Raw genomic sequence first — 21862 nt, forward strand, 5'->3', positions numbered from 1 at the left:
ATGATCTGCAAACAGAAAAAAAGTCACAAATTTTCTATTATTTATACAGATTTTTTTCATTATCTTATGCATTAGCTAAAACCTCTAAAACAAAGTTGAATGACGAAGTTACCAAGCATCAGTGTCTTATTTATTTAATGGCAATGTCTTCCGTATTTCACAGTTTAAGCTGATGTTTGCTGTTGGATATTGGTAAAGGTGTTTATCATCAGAACTGCCACCTTAGATGTGAAGTATGTAGTGCACAATGGGGCAACACCTAAGAGGAGTTTGTTTTCTCTCAGTGTACTGGATCAGTTTAAAGTATCTGTTCCTTGTAGGTCAAAGGTATAGAACAATCTGGACCTGATGTCTTTTTTAGTGATAGATTTCAAATGACCTTACCAGTTGCTTATAATGTTATTGGTCTGTTTAGGTTTTCTAGTTCCTCTTGGGTCAAATTTGGTAGCTTACATTTGGCAAGAAAACAATCCTTTTTTCTTTCTTTAAGAATTTTAAGAATATTACCATATATTAATAATTTAATAAACTGTCCTAATTTTAAAATATTATTTATATCTATGACTATATTTCTTTCTTATTCTGAATGTTATATATTGTGCTTTTTCTCAATCAGATTTGCAGTGGTTTATCTATTTTATTCTACTTGTTTTAAAGAACCAGCTTTTCACTTTATTTATAATTTCTTCTATTTTTAATTTATGGTTGTGATAGGCTAAATCATGCCACCTCCCAAAGATGTCCACAACTTAATCCCTGCAAGCTATGAATATGTTATGTCACATGGCAAAAGATGCTTTGCTGATGTAATTAAGGTTATGGACTTTCTGATTGGGAGAAAACCCTGGATTATCTGGGCAGCCCAATCTAATTACATGAACCCTTTCAAAAACAGAGAACTTTGGCTGGAGGAAGAAGAGATGAAGAGGAGAAAGAAGGAGAAGTCAGAGAGATTCCAAGCTGGTGAGACAGAGGGGGCCATGTGCAAGGAACAGAGAGAGGAGCTAAGGACAACCCTCAGCCGACAGCCAGTGAGAATATGGAGACCTCAGTCTTACAACCGCAAGGAACTAGATTTTGCCAACAACCTAAATTAGCTTGGGAGCTGATTCTACCCCAGAGTCTTTCCATAAGAGCCCAGGCCAGCTAACACCTTGATTTTGACCTTGTGAGACCCTGAGCAGAGAAACCAGCCAAGCCAATCTGGACTTCTGATGGAGAGAAACTGTGAGGTAATATATTTGGGTTGTTTTAAGCCACTACGTTTGTGGTAAATTGTTATGGCAACAATAGAGAACTAATACAACTGTTCATGGATTTTTTTTTTTTTTTGGTGTTTACTTTTCCTTGTATGTTTTGCTGTTCTCTTTTAGTTTCTTTTTTTTTCTCCTGGTTTTATCGAGATATAATTGACCTTCAGTTTCTTAAGTGAATACTCCATTTACATATTTTAAGTTTTTCTTTCAATAAATAAAGGCATTTAAGCCTATATTCCTCTGAGAACCATTTTATCTAAGACCCATAGATTTTCCAATAAATATTCTCTTTTTTGCTAATTCCTAGATATTTCTTAATCTTATATATTAAGATATAGAGCACAGTATAAATTGGTTTTTAGAAATTCCAGATTAAAAGGTATATCTAGTATAGGAAACTTATTTTTTGACTTTAAAAGCTTTTATTGTTATACAGAAATGCATGTGTATTTAGAAGATACAAAAAGTGAAAAGAAAAATAATCAACTGGAATCCAGCCACCTAGAGATCATTTCTGTTAACATTCTGAGGCACATCTTTCCAGAAGTTGGCATATAACTAACGCACTAAAGGCATGTTATCTAATCCATTTTAACTACTGTACTCAGAACCATAGAACCCTCTCACAGGCAAGCTACATAAAGTTTTGGGTAGTCTGCATTCTGTTCCTCAGAAATATGGCCGTCCACTGAGGATGATCAAACACGGGCTGAGTGATGGTGGGGATGTTGTGGAAACAGCAGGACCATGTGGGGAGAGCTCAGGATTGGAAAGACCAGTGCCTGAGTCCCAGCTCTGCCACCTGCTGTGTAACCTGTGCATCCTCAGCATCTGTAAAGACTATCTCACTTGAAGGACTACGTGAGATAAGCAGAATGCTTCACACTGAGCTCTGGCTCTAATATCCTGCATTCTGGTGTGGCACAAAGGAGGTGAGGCAGAGTGAGGGGAACAAACCGCTGAAAGCAGAACAGAAAGCTGGGAAAGTCCCGAAGAGATGCTAGTAGACCAAGGGGGTCCCCAAAGCAACTGGCAGCATCTCAATGGCCCCTGCTCTTGCCATCCTACTCTCTGAAGGGAGAGGGTCCACCAGCTGGCAGCAGAGGAGGACGCTGTCTCCCAGATGAGAACACTGAGGGAAAATCAACTTTGAGGGCAGGAGATCTGGGCTAGGCTCAGCCACCCAATTTGAGATATTTTCCTTGTTCCTTCTTGATCAGTAAGATCATGTTTGATACAGCGTTCTCCCTATGCTCCCCTTCTGTCTGGCACCTTTCAATCCGCCAATCCCTACCTCCAGCATGCTAATGCAAACTTAACTTATTAATAGTGTCCATATAGATATCAACTTTTACTTAGTTAAAATTCAAAAAGGCTTAAGGCTTTAAAAACCTTACTTTAAGAAGCAGAAAAATGACAAATAAATGTCTGCTAAGAAATCCTTTTTTAAAGAGGTCATACATTCATATATTCTAAAATATGCCTTGAGGTTTTATGAACTCACTCCAGTTTCTTCTCCTATATCCACAGAAAAGTAAGTCCACAATGATGTCCCAATCAGGAGTTGGATATATGTACTAAGGAATGAAAGTGAATTGACATAGTTTGTCCAAAAAATTGACAAAGTTTTCAACAAAATGGTTAACACCAAAAACATTAAAAATTAACCTTTACTTTTGTGATCTAGAACAGCCAAATTCCTATCTCACTCCGTTAACTTACATTTAAATATAGTGCTCTTAAGAGTATGTGTTTTTTGGGGACTTCCCTGGTGGTCCAGTGGTTAAGACTCGTGCTCCCAATGCAGGGGGCCTGGGTTCAATCCCTGGTCAGGGAACCAGATCCCCCATGCCGCAACTAGGAGACCACATGTGGCAACAAAGACCTGGTACAGCCAAATAAATAAATACTTAAAAAAAGAGTATGTGTCTTTAGTAAATGAAGACAATTTAATAAATGAAATGAAAATAAAATAATCACTGAGCCTTCAAAATCTAACAAAGACGTAAAAATTCATCTCTTTACTCATAAAGTTAAACCTAGAAAATAGAAGTGACAGAGAATGTGAGAAAGAAATCTATAGCTCTTGCCTATGCTAGTTTATCCAGCACATGGAATTTAAAGTCCAAACAACGGCAGCCTAGATATTATGAGATGGCAATTTCTCTACATACATATGTCCATATTTAAACCCTTACATTCAAGCTCATAACTGAATTCTGCAGTTCTGATGCCCCCTCAGGGGGAAATACTTATAATGGAAGCAAATGGAACAGTGACTAGTGGTAATGAGATGATTTCCAAGAAACTATGAATGAATGGAAAACATTGAAAGTATCTGAATTGTTTTACTTTTTGTATCTTGTTTAGAAATACACTGAGAGGGCTTCTGTGGTGGCGCAGTGGTTGAGAATCTGCCTGCCAATGCAGGGGACATGGGTTCGAACCCGGGTCTGGGAAGATCCCACATGCCACGGAGCAACTAGGCCCGTGCACCACAGCTACTGAGCCTGCGCGTCTGGAGCCTGTGCTCCGCAACAAGAGAGGCCGCGACAGTGAGAGGCCTGCGCACCGCGATGAAGAGTGGCCCCCGCTTGCCACAACTAGAGAAAGCCCTCGCACAGAAACGAAGACCCAACACAGCCGTAAAAATAAAATAAAAATAAATAAATTAAAAAAAAAAAAAAGAACTGTTGCCTCCACTATTTAAAAAAAAAAAAAAAAAAGAAATACACTGAGATACTGACCTGTAAGATGTAGAGAATGACAGCTGTCAGTCCAACCCAGCTGTGCAGACTATACATATTGGGGATGTTCCTGGCATTGTGGAAATCAAAAACAGCCACCAGAGAAATAATTGCAAGAATGGCAGCAACAGCGTTTAACCCTGCATGGATGGATTTCATCAGGAGCTTGCTGCATTTCCAGGTCCATGGCAGTCTGTATACGATGATGGCTAAAAAGAGACAAAAGGGGACAGAATGTAGTGGTGCTGTTTTTTTAATCAACACAAGATGAACAGTTCGACACAGTGAACACTCCCTTTTGTGAAACTCTTTTCTCTTGGCTTCTGCTTCCCCCCTCTTCCCTGCCTCTCAGTGGTTCCTTCTTGGGCTCTTTGCTGGCATCTTCTTTACTCCCAACTTATGAACGAACCTTGCTGCCTCTCAGGCTCAGTCCTAGGTTTTTTTTCCTCTCTCTGCTCTCTCTCTGCGTGATCTCATTCACTCTTTCATTAAAATGCTACCTGCATGGTAGGGACTCCAAAATTCTCATCTCCAGCCCAGAACTTTCTTCTGAACTCCACACCCACATAATCCAATGGCTTCTTGACATCTCCACATAGATGCCTCTCAAATATCTTAAACTCAACATGTCCAAAATGAAATTCTTAATCTTATGATCTGGTTTCTTCATATAAGTATCTTAATTTGACAAGAAAAAGACAAACTAAACAATAGAAAAATATGCACAAATATTTAAATAGACAAAAATATCCAAGTATTTCACAAAAGGGTATATCCAAGTGACTAATAAACATAATAAAGATATCAACTTCATTGGTCAACAGAGAAATGAGAATACCTCTACCACATATCTGAATGGCTAAATATGGAAAATACTGAGTATTGGAGAGGTTGTGAAACAATCAGAACGCTCATGTTCTGCTGATAAGAGCTTAAATGAGAACAAACACTTTGGAAAACTAGCAGCATCTACTTAAGCAAAACATATTCATACCTTATGATCTAGTAATTCTACTCCTGAGTATATGCCCCAAAGAAGTATGTACATAAGTTCACCAAAAGACAAGTACTAGAATATTATTACAGTACTATTCACTGTAGCCAAAACCTGGGAACTTCCCAATGTCCATCATTAAGAGATTGAATAAATAAATTGTGATATAGTCACACCATGGAACAATATACAGCAAAGAGGATGAATGAACTAAAACTAGAACTTCACCCAATGATATGGACCAACCTATAATGTCAATGCCAAGAAACCAGACATAAACAAGTATATACTGTATGATTCAATTGATATGAAGTATAAAAACAGGCAACACATATCTCTGCAATAAGAAAAGTCAAGATATTGGTTGCCCTTGTGAGGAAGGGTTATAGCAACTGGAAAGGAATGCACGAGGGATTTCTGGGCTCCGGCTAATAATCCGATTTTCAAACTAGGTGTTGGTTACGTAGGTAATCACTGAGGGAAGATTCATTAAGCTATACATTTATATGTATACTTTTCTGCATGTAGATTAAACTTCAACAAAAAGATACTTAAAAAGCTTTTTTTTTTTTTAGTGCCCTGGCTTAAGCAATAGGTTATATACCCACCTTACCCAGCATGCAATTAATTTTTGTTCTGAAGACAATATCCTGCCCCAACCCACCCGCATTCCACTCCTTCAGTCCATGTCAGGGAAAATTTAGATATCTGGAAATATATGGCGGATTGAAAATGTTTAAAGAATACTTCCTTGGAAAATGGATTCTATTATATCAGCAGTGAATCATGTATATTTCTTAATTCCAGAAAAGAAGAAGCAGACACTGCTGCTGCCTTTTCCCTTCAAAGACATTTATAATTTGAATATATGAAACTTAATTGGATCATAAAAATGTAAAAGATTATCTTGTCCATTTTCAGGCAGAAACACAAAAAACCTACAAAGATAGATGTGAATTCAGCCTCTTTAGAGCTTTCAGCACAAGATGTCAATCTTCCTATTATTTGGTTCCATTCCAACACTTGACAGGCCTCACCATTAGGACAGTATTCCTTTTATGTAATCCAAATTCTGAAGGACTACCACTTACTAATTTTAGTGCATATATGGCTATCTTATAAATGTTGATTGATTATATTTCCTTGAGGATATGGAAACTTTGTAGACAATCATTTCTATATTCAACAAATTTTTTCAAACCATTTAACACAACACCTTAAAAGGTACACTTTGCTTTTTTTGGCCGTGCCGCACATCTTGCGGGATCCTAGTTCCTCGACCAGGGATCGAACCCTGGGCCCTGACAGTGAAAGTGCTTGAGTCCCAACCACTGGACCACCAGGGAAATCCCAAAAGGTACACTTTTAAAAGCTAGTTCAGGGAATTCCCTGGCGGTCCAGTGGTTAGGACTCAGCACTTCCACTGCCACGGCCTGGGTTCAATCACTGGTCCGGGAACTGAGATCCTGTAAGCCCTGCCGCATGGCCAAAATAATTAATTAATTAATTAATTAAAAATAAAAGCTAGTTCAAGGCCCCTTCTCATCCCTACTTCATCCTCTTTGAAGGCAAAAATGTGTCTTGCTGTTTCTCCTTGTATCCCCAGAGCCTAGGACAGCCCTGGGCTCAAAATATGTATGCAGCTCCATTAGTATTTTTTTTAAACTTATTTTGAGATACTGTAGATTTACATACAGTTGTAACAAATAATACAGAGAGATCCCATATACTCTTCACACAGTTTCCCCCAGTGGTAACATCTTACGTAACTACAGTATAGTATTACATCCAGGAAATTGACGTCAGTATAATCCACTGACCTTTTTCGGATTTCAGTAGTTTTATTTGTGTGTGTGTGACCCTTAAGTATTTTTTAAATAAATAAATGTAAAGCACTTTCTGCAGACTGATCAAAGTCCAGAAATCAAATTGATGTCAACTCTAACACTACGGTTTCCCCTCCTCATGCTTTTTCTCCTCTGATGACTCAGCGGCACACCCTATATGATCTAGTGGGTTTTTTGGTTTTGGTTTGTTTTTTGCATTTTAACTTATTTTTATACTTAAAATTATATCATGAACATTTCACATCATTAAATTATCCTTTAAAACATGAATTTAAGGACTGTATAATATTCTCATACATATTGGATTTTCTAGATAATAATCAATTGTATGTTGACATACAACTGACATACAGATTATTTCCAATATTTACTAACTTCAACAAAAAGTTGAAGTAAAATAAATTTCACTGTCATAATTATATGACTCTTTAGTTTTTAAGGAAAGCAAATGCCTCTTTACCCAATGACTTAGTAACCTTTTATCTACACAATCGAGTTTTTTGCAATCAATCTGTGATCAGGCAGCAGTATAATAAAAATCTACAAAATATTAAAACCTAATAACGTGGGGCTTCCCTGGTGGCGCAGTGGTTAAGAATCTGCCTACCAATGCAGGGGACATGGGTTTGAGCCCTGGTCCAGGAAGATCCCACATGCCGCAGAGCAACTAAGCCCGTGCACCACAACTACTGAGCCTGTGCTCTAGAGCCCGCGAGCCACAACTACTGAGCCTGCGTGCCGCAACTACTGAAGCCTGTGCACCTAGAGCCCATGCTCCACAACAATAGAAGCCACCGCAGTGAGAAGCCCGCACACCGCAATGAGAAGCCCGCACACCGCAACGAAGAGTAGCCCTTGCTCGCCACAACTAGAGAAAGCCTAAAGTAAATAAATTTATTAAAAAAACCCCAAAACCTAGTAACGCATTTCCCTTTCTCCTGGTTTAGCCTCATTTATTACACACACACACACACACACACACACACACACACACACAAACACCTGAGCCCTTGCAAGGTAGTAGGCACCATGCTAAGTGCTTTACATGTTTACATTATAATCCTCGACTCAACTGTGTGAGGAAGGTATGGTTATTATTACCATTACACAGAGCAGGAAGCAGAGGCACAGAGATGTGAAGTAGTTTGCTCAATATCATTTAACGTTTTTAAATTAATATCACGTTGTTATCATCATCGTGGTCACCATCATTATATCCTCCAGGCACCACCGCAGGGGAAGGAATCTTAGATGAGGGAATTTGAACATCCACATGCGAAAAGGAAATACCCAGGATGTTTGCTCAAACAGCAAATTATAAGCAATAAATCAAAACAGCTTTTCCTCCCCAATCTGGGTCATATTATATCAAAAACTTCCAAAATCAAAACTAACCTCGGATGTTAGAAATCAAGAATAGTTATCATGACTGAGGAGAGTTACAGGGGTTACCAAGGGGATTCTGGGGTGCCTGGAATGTTGTTTCATGATGGGTACATGAGTGTGTTCATGTGATGAAAATACATCACTTATGATTTAGGTACTTTTCTGCATGCATGTGGTTCTTCAATAAAAAGTACCTTAAAAAGGTTGCCCAAAATTCAGAGATAACTATGCTCCCAATGAAGAATTTTCACTCTTCTCAATACTATGGGCACCACAGAGAAATGTGTCAAATTTTCCAAAAAACTGAAGTCTACCCTCTTTGAGTGTCAAAACTTGATTTTTAAACTTTTCACATTTACATTTCAAATGTTCTTCAAATTGGTTGCACACTAGCTTTCCTTCTCTAGCAGTAGCATGAGTGGAACACAATTTAACCTTTTATTGATGGTTTGGGGGTTATCAACAAAACACAGTCCTATTACTATAAGAGAAAGCCCCTAGGGACTTTTGAAGCAGGAGAGGTACTTGCCTCTGATCCAAACGGGCCCAGACAATTACATTTCTCTTTTAGTCCCTGGGTCTAGTGTAGAATTTTTCTATCTCCTCTTTTAGTTTCTTGCTCAGGTTAGGGTGCCTGCCTCCAACCTCTCCCCTCCATCAGCCTGCATTATCTGTTATTCCTACCAGTTTTAAGTTCTATTTAAGTTTATAAAACTTTTATGATGGCAAAAAGCTTAACATCTGTTAAATCTGGGCGATGAGTACATGGGGATCTGTTATATTATTTTCTGTATGGTTGAAAGAGTTCATAATAGTTTTAAAGTTAGAACAATATTTCTGTAAGCTTGCAAACCCAGTAGCCAATTAGTCTCAACTGCTAAGTAGGCAGCTTGTGGAAATCTCAGCAGCTCTCATAGGAGTGAGGCATGGAGTTTTCAGCACCTATCCTGGCAACAGAGAAGTTCTGCGGGGTAGCTGACTATGTTTCAAAATGCTCTCTGGATAGATGGAAGATAACTGCAAAATGCTGCATTTGCATAAGGTGTTTACATGCTTTTTAAAATGCGTAAGTAACCAAAAATACGGTGGACTTCAGGAGAAAGGGCAACCGTAGCAAATCAACCACATTTCTTAAACAAGTAGCTCTTCTCAACAGTAGTATAAACTGCCTGGAGAGTGGAACTTAAATATTTCTTGCTTCTTTGCCTTGGCACTTACCTAGACACCATTCCTGAGGTTCAGTGAGAAGGAAGAAAAAGGTCTCATAAGCCCATGAGGAGGGAAAATGCTATCAAACAGCTACTTGTGACTGAAACAAGGGTTTTTCTGTTAGAGGCCCTAGTTGGCAAAAGGGCCAGAAAATGAGGGGAAAACATGAACACGTATAATGTGAAAAATACATTTTAAATCTTTCTAAAAGAAAAATTATTGGTGGTGGAACATGCTATTGTGATAAACTTAAAAAGGAAGGAAGGAAGGAAGGGAGGGAGGGAGGGAGGGAGGGAGGAAGGGAGGAAGGAAGGAAAGGGAAAAGAAATCAATACCTGTGTACAATTATTTTTTCAACAATGAAGGGAAAAATGAAGTAACTTGAATTTAATTATTAGAAATTTTCTCAGTTCCTAGCAGCATAATCAACTCAGGAATATGTGAAATATATATTCTTCAAGATGTAATCTCTGGTTTGACACCAGCTTTCCGTCCATATACCATTACAAAACAGCTTTCCATCCATATACCATTACAAAATCCACATATACAAATTTGTCTCACAGCAGGCAATGCAAATTTAGAATCTGTCAAAGTGAATGTGGGGAGAAGGGCACTTGGAAGGAGAGAGATGTCCCCAAACATAGAAAACAATTTGAATCCAGTTCTTCTGTGTTTAAATCTTGTGGTTTACGAAGGTAGGAGTACGTCAGTCTTGTTCACTGTCAGATCCCAGCATTTAGCACAGAGCCTAGCACATAGTAGGAGTTCAGTAAGTATGTGTTGAATATACAAATCTTGATAAAGTATAGTAATTTATTATTTCCCAGAAAATGAGCAGATCCTCTTTTAAAACGCACAAATCAAAACCTCAATTGCTGACCCAAGCGTTAGTTCATATAAAACCAAATGGTTGGGCTTCCCTGGTGGCGCAGTGGTTAAGATTCCTCCTGCCAATGCAGGGGACACGGGTTCGAGCCCTGGTCCGGGAAGATCCCACGTGCCGTGGAGCAACTAAGCCCGCGCGCCACAATTACTGAGCCTGCACTCTAGAGTCTGTGAGCCACAACTACTGAGCCCGCGTGCCACAACTACTGAGCCCATGCACCGCAACAACTGAAGCCCACGTGCCTAGAGCCCGTGCTCCTCAACAAGAGAAGTCACCACAATAGAAGCCCGTGCACCACAACGAAGAGCAGCCCCCGCTCGTGGCAACTAGAGAAAGCCCGCGTGCAGCAACGAAGACCCAACGCAGCCAAAAATAAATAAATAAAAATAAATTAATATAAAAAAAAATGGTCCTTTCAAATAAGTAAAAAATATTCTGCACTCGGCCCCACTTAATAGCTTTAGGTAAGCTTTAAGTGAACCCCAAAATAAAATAAGAGTAAGTTATTGAGACTGAAGTACACTGGAATTTTAAAACACTTATAAATTCTACTTAAATATGGTGTGCCCATTACACTTTTCTTAACACTTTGAATAATGTATTACTTTGACCTCCTTGGTAGACTGTTCCAAGCACGATTATCAAGATTTGCAACTTATTTCCCTGTGCACCTAAGAATTCACCTGACTCAGTCCAAAGGACCTCAAGTTTAAATGTAAAAGCAGAGAACCCTCTTTAAATACACTTCTTGAAAAGATTCCTGCAGTGGCTACCAAAGAGAATCTGAGCTCTGAAACATGCCTGTGCTCTCAGACTGTCTCACAGCATGAATATCATGAAACTGAAAACCTTTGGAGAATCCAAATGAAAGAAGTGATCTGGATGATTTGGAAGATTTGTTTTAGCAGCTTGGCACTAGAAGCATCTCTTTGAAGTGACTAAAACCCTCACAAAGGCACCTACTTGGTATGAAATAGTGTATGAAAAGAGAAAAATTCAATTAATTGGCTAGACGTTTACAAATACCCAGAAACACCAGCTATATTTTCTTATGCCTCATACCAATATTATGACATTAGAACTAGTGTTGGCTCTGATATCATTGGTGGTTTAACCCTGGTTAGGCATTTGATCTCTAAAATTAGGAGTTCAACTTCAAGTCCTAGACAGCTCTAAATATTTAGGGCTCGGGCTTCCCTGGTGGTGCAGTGGTTGGGAGTCCGCCTGCTAGTGCAGGGGACACGGGTTCGAGCCCTGGTCTGGGAGGATCCCGCGTGCCGCGGAGCAGCTGGGTCCGTGAGCCACAATTGCTGAGCCTGCGCGTCTGGAGCCTGTTCTCCGCAACAAGAGAGGCCGCGACAGTGAGGGGCCCGCGCACCGCGATGAAGAGTGGCCCCCGCTTGCCGCAACTGGAGAAAGCCCTGGCACAGAGGCGAAGACCCAACACAGACAAAAATAAATAAATAAAATTTAAAAAAAAATTAAAAAAAAAAAAATTTAGGGCTCAGGTTTTCTAAAAGAAAACCATAACTCGCCTCTAACAAACTCAAATGAGAACAACTTGTAGATAGGGCTGCATCTTACTTATTTGTTTTACACTGTCTGGCATACAGTAAGTGCTTAATAAATGCATGCTAATTAAATAAATAGGATAATACATGAAGAAATCGAATGAATGAATTAATGAACAGACTTAGAAAAGTACAACTGGGACTTCCCTGGTGGAGCAGTGGTTAAGAATCCGCCTGCCAATGCAGGGCACACGGGTTCAAGCCCTGGTCCGGGAAGATCCCACATGCTGCAGAGCAACAAAGCCTGTGCGCCACAACTACTGAGCCTGCGCTCTAGAGCCTGCGAGCCACAACTACTGAGCCTGCGTGTCACAACTACTGAAGCCCACGCACCTAGAGCCCATGCTCCACAACAAGAGAAGCCACCGCAATGAGAAGCCCATGCACCGCAACGAAGAGTAGCCCTTGCTCGCGGCAACTAGAGAAAGCCCGCGCCCAGCAACGAAGACCCAACACAGCCCAAAATAAATAAATAATTAATTAATTAAAAGAAAGAAAAGTACAGCTGAAGTCTGCAGTCATTTCAAAGCCTGTTTTGATCTTTTAAGAAAGTTTCTATAGGAAGAAAAACAGTTATAACAAAGATTTCTGCTTTATCTTTCTTAAAAGGGAAGATTGTTCTACTCTTTAAGGGAAAAGTTTAAAACCCCACCAAGTCAAGATAGAAAACTCTAGAAGTCACTGGAAGATATATACTGGATTTGGCCCACAGATGTGTTTTGTTTGATCAGCACGATTTAGGGGTTATATTTTGGTTTTGTGGCTTGTTTACTTTTAGACTGAACCAGTTTTTTAAAATCTAGATTCTCCTGGATAATGAGAAACTCTGGCCACTGTGGGCATCCCCACATAGCCACAATCTGCTGGAGCTAAGAGGTTCCTATTTTGCCAGGAGTAGGCAATCTCCGATTCCCTACCTATACCCTGCTGCACGAGGATCTGACCTTTGGTCAAATGAGCTAGTAAACAGAGAGGTTTCTCACCAATGTTATTAGGCAACACTGCTTATAATAAAATTGGCCTCTGATTGGTAAACTGTGTCCGGACTGGGAAGAACAACAAAAAGTCTGTAAAAACCTGATGGAAATACCATACTTTGGGCTTCCCAGAGTGCAGTGGTAACTGTTATATCCTGTATTGGTTTCCTAGGGCTACCATAACAAAGTACCCAAAACTGAGTGACTTAAAACAACAGAAATGTATTCTCTCACAGTTCTGGAGGCCAGAAGTCTAAAATCAATGTATTGGCAAGACTGGTTCCTTCAGGAGGCTCTGAGCGAGAATCCATTCCATACCTCTCTCCTCGCTTCTGGTAGCTGCCGGCAATACTTGGTATTCCTTGACTTGTAGACAGATCACTCCAATCTCTGCCTCCATCTTCACATGGCCTCCCCTCTGTGTGTCTGTGCCTCAAATCTCCTTCTCTTTTCTCTTATAAGGACACCAGTTATTGGACTTAGGGCCCATCCTGAATCCAGGCTGATCTCATCTTGAGATCCTTAATTACATCTGCAAAGACGCTAAGGCCCTATTCACAGGTCATTGAGATTAGGACTTGAACATATCTTTTGGGAGCCACTGTTCAACTCACTATATATCTTTTTCAGGGATAAGAAAACCAGGTCCATAGAGTATTTGCAAGAGATACACAACTAAGCTTGTGCGCTACAACTACTGAGCCTGTGCTCTAGAGCCCGTGAGCCACAACTACTGAGCCCACATGCCACAACTACTGAAGCCCACACACCTAGAGCCCGTGCTCCACAACAAGAGAAGCCACCACAATGAAAATCCCGTGCACCGCAACGAGGAGTGGCCCCTGCTCACCACAACTAGAGAAAGGCCGCGTGCAGCAACGAAGACCCAACGCAGCCATAAATAAATAAATAAATAAATAAATAAATAAATAAATAAATAAATAAATATTTTTAAAAGATGACAGAAATTATAACACATTGAAAATAATCCAATGGGGGAGAAACTTGATGCACAAGGAAAAGGGGAGAATTGATGGAGTGAGGAGGCACAGGTGGTAGTTAGGCAGTAACATTCTAATGAGCTTGAGGCCTTTAGAGTAGAGATGTGCTTCCAATATAACATGATGCCCATTCTCCCCTGAGGCTGACTAAAGCAGTGCTTCCAAACCGGCTGTAAATAGCAGAATCACTGAGGGGAAGGGAGGGCACTTTTTCTTTGGACGCTACTATTATCACCACAAATGAGTGGCTGTAAAATTGCATTTTGTTACTAACCATTGACGAAGGTACTGAAATAATCACTCATTTATTCAACAACTATTTATTGGCCTACTTTGTGCCAGTTCCAGGTGTTATTCTAGATGCTGGGGATACAACAGTGAGCAAAATAATCATGTCTAAAACATTTTTATTAGTTGTATTACAAAGAGATCTACATGTACTTATTTATAACAAAAAAAAAATGTGCTTGGGGTTGTCTTGAATTGTGTCTTTATGCTCTGTAAAAACCCTCATTTCTTTATGAATGATAGGTTTAATTATCTATGGTGTCCCAAAGGCTGGTTTTGGAGTAGGTATTTGGGGCACTTTCTCCATTCTATTCTTTGCCAGGTTTTACCCCAAGAGCCTTTACAAGTATATTTAAGTGATCTTGGAATTTGGTCACTTTTAAATACATTAATAGGATATCCCATTTGCTTTTTAAGAACTACTCTTAATTTCTTTTTGTTATTCTTTTAAATGTGACTTAAATGAAGTTATATGCTCTCACAAAACCAACCTGAGATCATTATACTATTGAATTTCTCTTCCTTCAGTTTATACAGTCAAAAGAGTTCTACATGTGGAAAAGTAAGGAGTATAGAATTGCTGAGACTTCTTTTCTCTAAATTTATATACTTGAATTTTCTACCTTTTCCTAAAGAACACATTCCACCTTGCTGAACCTTTTAAAAGATCAACAGCCACTTTGAGAGCATTTATTTGTTTCAGTCTTTTCTGTGGCCTTTTCAAGTTTTGTTTCTCTGATTTCCTGGCAGTATACTTATTTCATGGGAAACAGTCCTTTCAGAGAAGCACACAGCTCTTCTAAAGTTCTCTTTGAAACTTCCTCATTCATGTTTGCTGGATTTCCTACTAGTTTAAAATTTTATTTCAGTTTTAACTATCCTGTAGTCTCTTATACTTTATTTTAGAACACAAATATTTTCCAAAAGACACACAGATATTTATTTTGTAACTTCTATGTTACCCTTGCTTTCTTCAGAGCTTACTTCTTAAAGGTGTTTCAAAGGACACATATTTGTTCTCACATAGTTTTAAATATTGTTTACTGTTTGCATTTGTAAAGCATTTTATGCTTAGAGTAATAACGGTACTTTGGCCTTCCCTTCTCATCTCTGAACATTTGTGTATCACAGAACTCAATTACATCACGTTCACTTTTAGAGATCTGAAATAACATAGCCTAAAAATTTGCTCCCTGAAGCAATTATACACAGTAAAAAAAGCTTTTATAACATGGCTAGTCTGTAACATGTGTGTTTCCCCCGGCCTATAAAGTCAACTATTTACTCCTAGTCCTTCTCCTGGAGGCTTCCTACTGCTGGATGTGAGGACATGCAGGTAGGCCAAGACGTGCAAGAACTCATGAGTGCTATGCATGTGCCTATATGTACGAAAAAGCTTACGTTCATGTCAATTAAATGTGTCACCTACATAGAGAACAGACTTGTGGTTGCCAAGGGGGAGGGGAGGTCGGGGAGGGACGGATTGGGAGTTTGGGGTTAGCAGACGCAAACTATTACATATAGAATGGATAAACAACAAGGTCCTACTGTATATAGCACAGGGAACTATATTCGATATCCTGTGATAAACCATAATGGAAAAGAATATGCGAAAGAATGTATACATGTATTCCTGAATCACTTTGCTGTACAGCAGAAATTAACACAACACTGTAAATCAACTATACTTCCATAAAATAAATTTTAAAAATAAGTGTGTCTTCTGATTAAAGTGCTTTACATATCTGGAATCCAAATAGTAAACAGGATGGGTAATGTTGACAGGACAAACATTCCAAAACTAATACAAAACAGGAGTTAAGCTTAAATAAAAGCAGCAGATGAAAATTTCCAAAATATCCATGCACACATTTTTGCCCCAAAGTGAATATAGACAGATTAAGAAAAGTCCAAAGTTTAAACAAATTATAAATTCTTTTAGGAAAACTGTAATGGACTCTAACATGAATGAAGAGTTTCAAAGTGCATTTTACATGAAGCTTTTTGCTTCTCTAAAAAGAATATCTTACAGAAAATAAGCGTATTGCCATAAAAGCAGAGAAATGAACCTTGAAAATAAAGCCCCTGAAACACACTACGTCTGTGTAGTAGTGCTACACAGAAGTAGCACCTGCTCTGTGCCTCAGTTTACTCTTACATATCTGTGAAATAGTGCACTTAGGGGGCACACAGAAGGCACTCAATAAGTGTTAGACCGTCTCCTCTTTAGAAGTCAAGAAACAAGTATTATCACCTGTGTTTCCCTTACCCTCCATGGTGAGGAGAAGATATTCTAGCCCCTCCGGAAAGTTTCTTAGTATTAGAAGCTGCTCTGAGGAGTTGGCTTGAAGAGACTGCTCCTACTGCTGTGAGCAAACAAAAGGTGTTGACAGCTCTGGCCAAACTTAAGGGCTCCACCACAGAGGAAAGAGTGCTTCTGCCAACAGCGGCTTCGGAACTTGAGTATGTTTTTCTCATTTTAGTTTAGTGGCAAAACACGCAACGAATAACTTAGCCAGCCAGTGGTACTCACACCCGGGTGCCAATCTCACACCAGGGAAGCCTCAGAACCACAGCTGGGCCTTGGCAACAGCTTCCAGTACCTCCCAGAGTGGGAGGATGCCAGCCACGCCAGCCACACTGGCCAAGGCTGCTGCCCACGTTTTAAATGGAAACAAAAATCTTTTCTTTAGGAACGAGGTCGGCGCTTTTTTGTTCTCTTGTTTGTTTGTGGAAAGTTAAATACTGGTGGAGAAAAGGCAGCTTGCTCAGAGGCAAGGCTAGAGGTTTCGGCTGGTGGGCACCTCTTTCCCAAGTCCTTTCCACTCCTCTCTATTACTTTCTACGACATAACTCCAGTCCACTACTTTCTGCCTTGTTCTAAATATTTTCTCTGCCAAGGCCTTGACTTCACTTTTTGGAGAGCGGTTACAAATAAATGGCGCTTGCACCACTAGCTAGAAGTTCCTCCAGCTCAATAGCAGCTGAAGGAAAGGAAGCTGTCAGGACATTGTGAGCAGCACTAGACAAAGACAACAAAACCGGACACTGACGGAGAGAGGAGGTAAGGGGGGAAATGCGTGAAGGTGGTCAAAAGGTACAACCTTCCAGTTATAAGTCCTGGGGATGTAACGTACAGAATGATGGCGGCAGTTAATAATACTATACTGTAGATTTGAACATTGCTAAAGAGACTAGATCTTAAAAGTTCTCATCCCAAGGGGGGAAAAATTCTAACTATGTGAGGTGATGGATGTTAATTAGACATTTCCACATATAATCATGTCATACACCTGAAACTAATATGTCAATTATATCTCAAAAACAAGAACAAAATCTGCCATCCGCTGAGCGCTCCCTCCGTGCCAGCCTCATCCCAGAGGCTGCAGGCCGAGGCAGCAAACCCCAAAGATGTTCCAAGCAGAAGCATCTCTCCCAGCCCAGCAGCCGCGGGCCCCGCTCGGGCATCTCTGGCCCTGCATTCCGGGCTAGCGCCCAACAGGAAGCCCCGCAGGGGAACTTTCTCTGGGCAGCAGCCACAAAAACAAGTCGGGCTCAAGACTGTCCAATAACCAGGCAGGGCAGCGAAACACCCTTCTGAGTCTTGGCAGCTTCTCGGCTCGACTGCGTTTAACGCTCTAGGAGTGAAACCAGAGCTGATGCTTCCTTCACTCACCCCGGCTACCCGCTGACGGGCCCCTTCGCTCAGGGCTGAGGATGAGACAAGAAGAGGCAAGTTCTCGCCCCTCCATTCTCACCGCACCAACCCCCGCCCCCGTTGCCTTCCTCTCCTAACCCGCAGCCTTGAAGCAAGTTCAACGAAAGGGGTCACCTAAAGAGGCCTCCGCGCCTGTGATGGCGCAGGCTCGGTCCACAGGGGGCGATTTTCGGGGTCTCGTGGGCTGCCGGGCCGCACCACGCTCCCGCATCTCTCATCCGCTCCCGCGTTTGGTGTCGTCTGGTGTCGCATCGCAACCACTCGCAGCAAAGAGTTAATAACCAAGCCGGGCCGGCGCGCCCGGCCAGCCCTCCGCGCCGCGGCAGTGCCCAGCCGACCCCGCCACGCGTCTCACCGCAAACCCCGGCCCCGCGCGCTCCGCCCCAGCGCTGCAGCTCCCGCGCTCGCCCAAGTCGGCCCGGCCCGCGGCCCCCGGGCCTCGGAGCCCGCCCACCTCCCTCCAGCGCCGCGCCCCGCCGACTCCGCTCCCGGGCCGCCGCGCGCTTCTCCCTCACCCCCTCCCTCGCCCAACCCCACTCGGTTGGAACTCGGTCGGGAACTCCCGGCCCCTGCCTCCCCGCCTCCTCCCAGGAGGTGCCAGTACCGATGCCCTGGATGAAGACGAAGCCGGTGACCACGAGCACAGGGTGCCAGTTAAACTCGAGCGCGGTCCCGTCCCAGCCGAGCCCCTCCCGGTAGTGGAGGACCCAAATGAGGGTGAAGATCACAGACAGGAAGCCGACGAGCAGCGCCGACACCAGCAGCCCCAGGAAGCCCCTGTAGCCCTCCATGGCCATCAGCGCCCCATACTCCGCGCGGTGGTAGCCACAGGAACTCCGCGAGGGGTTAGCGGCGGCAGCCTCTGGATACTGGCAAAGCAGCAGGACGAGGCGTCGACTTCTAGGAGCTGTCTCCGCCCGGGGGAGGGGCTTTCTCGCGTGCCTGTCTGGGAGGCGGGGCCTCCAGGGGGCGGGCAGCTGGCCCGTGCTCAGAGACTAGCCCCACCCTCGGGCTCTAGTGGCAGCCCGGAGCTCTCCCTGCGGGGTGGCCGCCCCTGGCCCGGCGTGCGTGCTTGCAGAGAGCTCGAGTAACCGATCCGGTTACTTGCTGAGAGCGAGAGTCCTGAGGGTTCCATACCCACCACTTTCTTTTAACTCTTCCCGTGTCTCTTTCCTTATATGAGGGGAGGCAGTGGTGCGCACTCTCGGTGAACAGAAGAGAGGGGTCCGTTGGGTGGCTTTGTGTGTGTGATTTTGACTAACGAAGCCTCATGAGCTGCAGTTCTAGAGGACTGGCTGTCTTTGATAGCAAGGAGGAAACTTTGGGACTGTGTGGACCTGCCCTTACCTAGCAAGGAAACTACTGGCAGTGTGCACTTAAGAGAGAGAAGGCAGATACCTCCTGGACCCTGGACTTGTCCATATGTGATAAAAATGGATCTTAAAAGTGCCACCTGCTCAAACCTATTTGAACTAAAGCCCCACCTTGGTGGAGTGAAGCTCACTCACTCCCTGCCTTCTTTCCAACATTACGTTCACCCTTCTCCATTGGACAAGAAAAGTGTCAGTGTTACCAACTGCTGTTAAAGAAAATGGGGCTCTGGCTGTTAGGGCTCCTAGAATGCACTTGGGAACGTTCACTTCTAGCTCTCTCCTGTAGCTCACCTCCAAGGACTAGTTTACCAAATTGTCATCTTGCCATTTTGAAAGGCCTTAGAATATGCAGGAGGTGTATGGGAGTGATTTTCAATGGAAAAGACAGGTTTTAGGCAAGGACGTAGGAGTGTCAAGCACTGGTAGTGGGGCAAGATTGAGGTCTAAGAGTAAGGGGCTGCAGACTTCACTGATGTCACTATTTTTCCCTTGTTGGTAAAAAGAAAGGGAGAAAAAGAAAGAGTAAACAAGTAGAAAAGAAGGACCCCTACCCACAGTATAAGGCTTTCTACGGTCTGGCCCTGATGTCTATGGCTTCTCTCCCATCTCCTCACCACTCCCTACCCATGTCCCTGCCTCTAAAATTGTCCAACCCCATCTCCACCAAGAAACCTTCCCTGAGTCTGCCTATGCCCCTATTTTACAGTTCCACCCACCTCCCCATCCAGTGTCTGTCTGCATCACTTATCAAGATGTGATATAACCATCTGTTCCTGTGGCTGTCTCCACTCCCCAGACAGCCTCCTTCAGAGTAGTAACTGTCTAATTTATCATTTTATTCTTCCTTGAAATATAGTAGCTACTCAGTAAATGTTGGGAGAAGAATGGGACTGAGTGTGTCAGTCAGGGTGCTGGCAGGAAACAGATGGCTCATTCCAGTTGGGCAATTTAATAACAAACAGGGCTACTTACAAAGTTGCAGGCAGGATGTGGGAAACCACAAGGGTTTTGCAGTGCCCAGGCCTGAATGGGAGAGGGTTACTGAAATCCAGAGAGAGAAAGAGAGACAGAGAGAGAGAGAGAGAGAGAGAACAGTGTAAAAAGGGCAGGCTGACTGAGGCTATGGCCTTGAGTTGAGGGATGCAGTCAGCCGGCAGGGACCCCACAGGGAGGAAGAACGGGAGGCAGCATGAATATTCCAGCCTTACTCTCTTCCCCTCCAATCTCCTGCCTGGTCCCAAGTGGCTGAAGCTAATCTCAAACCCAGAAGGAAGACGATGTAGCTCATATAGGTCAGCCTCCAGGACACAGCAGAGTGGAGAAGGGTGAGAATAGATCCATAGGAATAAACAGAAACTATCACTGAATCTTCCAGTTTTATTTTTTCAGACCTTTTGGGTTCCTGAGTGCTACAAAGATTCCCTGTTTAATTTTATGCTGTATCTCTTCCTCTTCGACCTTTAACTAGTAATTCTTTAACAACAATATCATTGTGTCCCTATTCTTCTCCCTAAAAGTATCTATTTCTTGTCCCCAGGTAACTTCTTCACCCCCTTAGCCCAACACCTTCACTCCACCCTCGAGTTGATTTTACTCTGCAGCAGCAGCAAAGAAGAATCTGTGGGATTCCAGACTCCATTTAACAAAACACCTGAGGAGAATGAAAACATGGCCAAATAGTACGGATGATGTTGAATCATCTTGAAGTTACCAGCTAAACTGAGAAAAATTTCAACTTTTAAGTTGTCCTTTAAGGACCTAACTTTGATAAAACTTGTCACTTGAAAGAGGAAACTTTTTAATAAAGTTTGTTGTGGCTTGGTATTAACAACTTTTAAAAAACAGAATTGTCATATACGTTTCCCTCAGGGGGTGGTAAACAATTTGCCACCAAAGTACTTACTCAGATACTTTGTGAAGTACTTTGTAAAGTTTACGAAGTTACTTTACTCAAGTACTTTTTACATCAATGCTATCAAAGGGCTGCCTGATGTGTGGGGATGGGGTGGGGCATTGAACAAGATAGCCTTCTGAAAAACCCATGATTCTAGAAACATGTATATATTAGCACAGATTTTTATTGTCCCTGACAAACACAAAATGCAGAGTGAGGAGAGTTGTGAAGGGCCAGGGAGAGAAAATCTAAACCCCACTCATCAAGAGATCAGGAACCAGGGGCCCTGTTTGCCATTTATCTGCTGATCTTCCACGAGGCAGTGTTGCATTTCTTTGGCACGTACAGAAGTCCAATATTCTAATGTAAAGTCTAATAAGTTGTACTTAGTGGTTTGCTGTCTGGAGTAAGTGGACCATTTTTTAAACATTCAAATGTTGACTGTGTGTTGGTTACTCTGTTTGCCCCTCCACTCTCCACCCTTCTTGGCCTTGCCCTGTGCCCTGACAGACTCCTAGTCCTCTGGCTTCCAATTGACTTTGGTCAGTGGGTGGTGCTGGAAGATCAGAGGTCAGGAAGAAAGAGGAGTCATCGACCTATTTATCCCACCATGCCCCCTTGCCAGACCATGGTTTTTACAGTGGTTGTGTTCCTCTTTGCATGGGGACTTTTGAGTGTCCCCTCTTCCCCAGCCACAGCTCTCCCTGGGACC

General features: G+C 42.2%; 1 protein-coding gene across 3 annotated transcripts in view; it reads right to left on the minus strand.

Moving 5' to 3' along the window:
- Positions 1-18776, minus strand: part of CYBRD1 (cytochrome b reductase 1) — a 34644-nt gene extending 15868 nt beyond the window's left edge. The window contains exons 1-2 of one of the 3 annotated variants that reach the window (XM_068544922.1): positions 18488-18772; positions 4004-4212 (exon numbers count right to left, since the gene is read on the minus strand). In XM_068544922.1, the coding sequence (XP_068401023.1) occupies positions 4004-4212; positions 18488-18680 (402 nt within the window). In that variant the 5' untranslated portion in view covers positions 18681-18772. Of the gene's footprint in view, positions 1-4003; positions 4213-17997; positions 18112-18487 lie in introns of those variants that run through there. The other 2 variants (XM_068544923.1, XM_068544924.1) reach the window with 2 other exon arrangements.
- Positions 18777-21862: the final 3086 nt, after the last annotated feature.

This window comes from Eschrichtius robustus, chromosome 5 (genome assembly GCF_028021215.1).
Source record: "Eschrichtius robustus isolate mEscRob2 chromosome 5, mEscRob2.pri, whole genome shotgun sequence".
NCBI classification, from domain to species: domain Eukaryota; kingdom Metazoa; phylum Chordata; class Mammalia; order Artiodactyla; family Eschrichtiidae; genus Eschrichtius; species Eschrichtius robustus.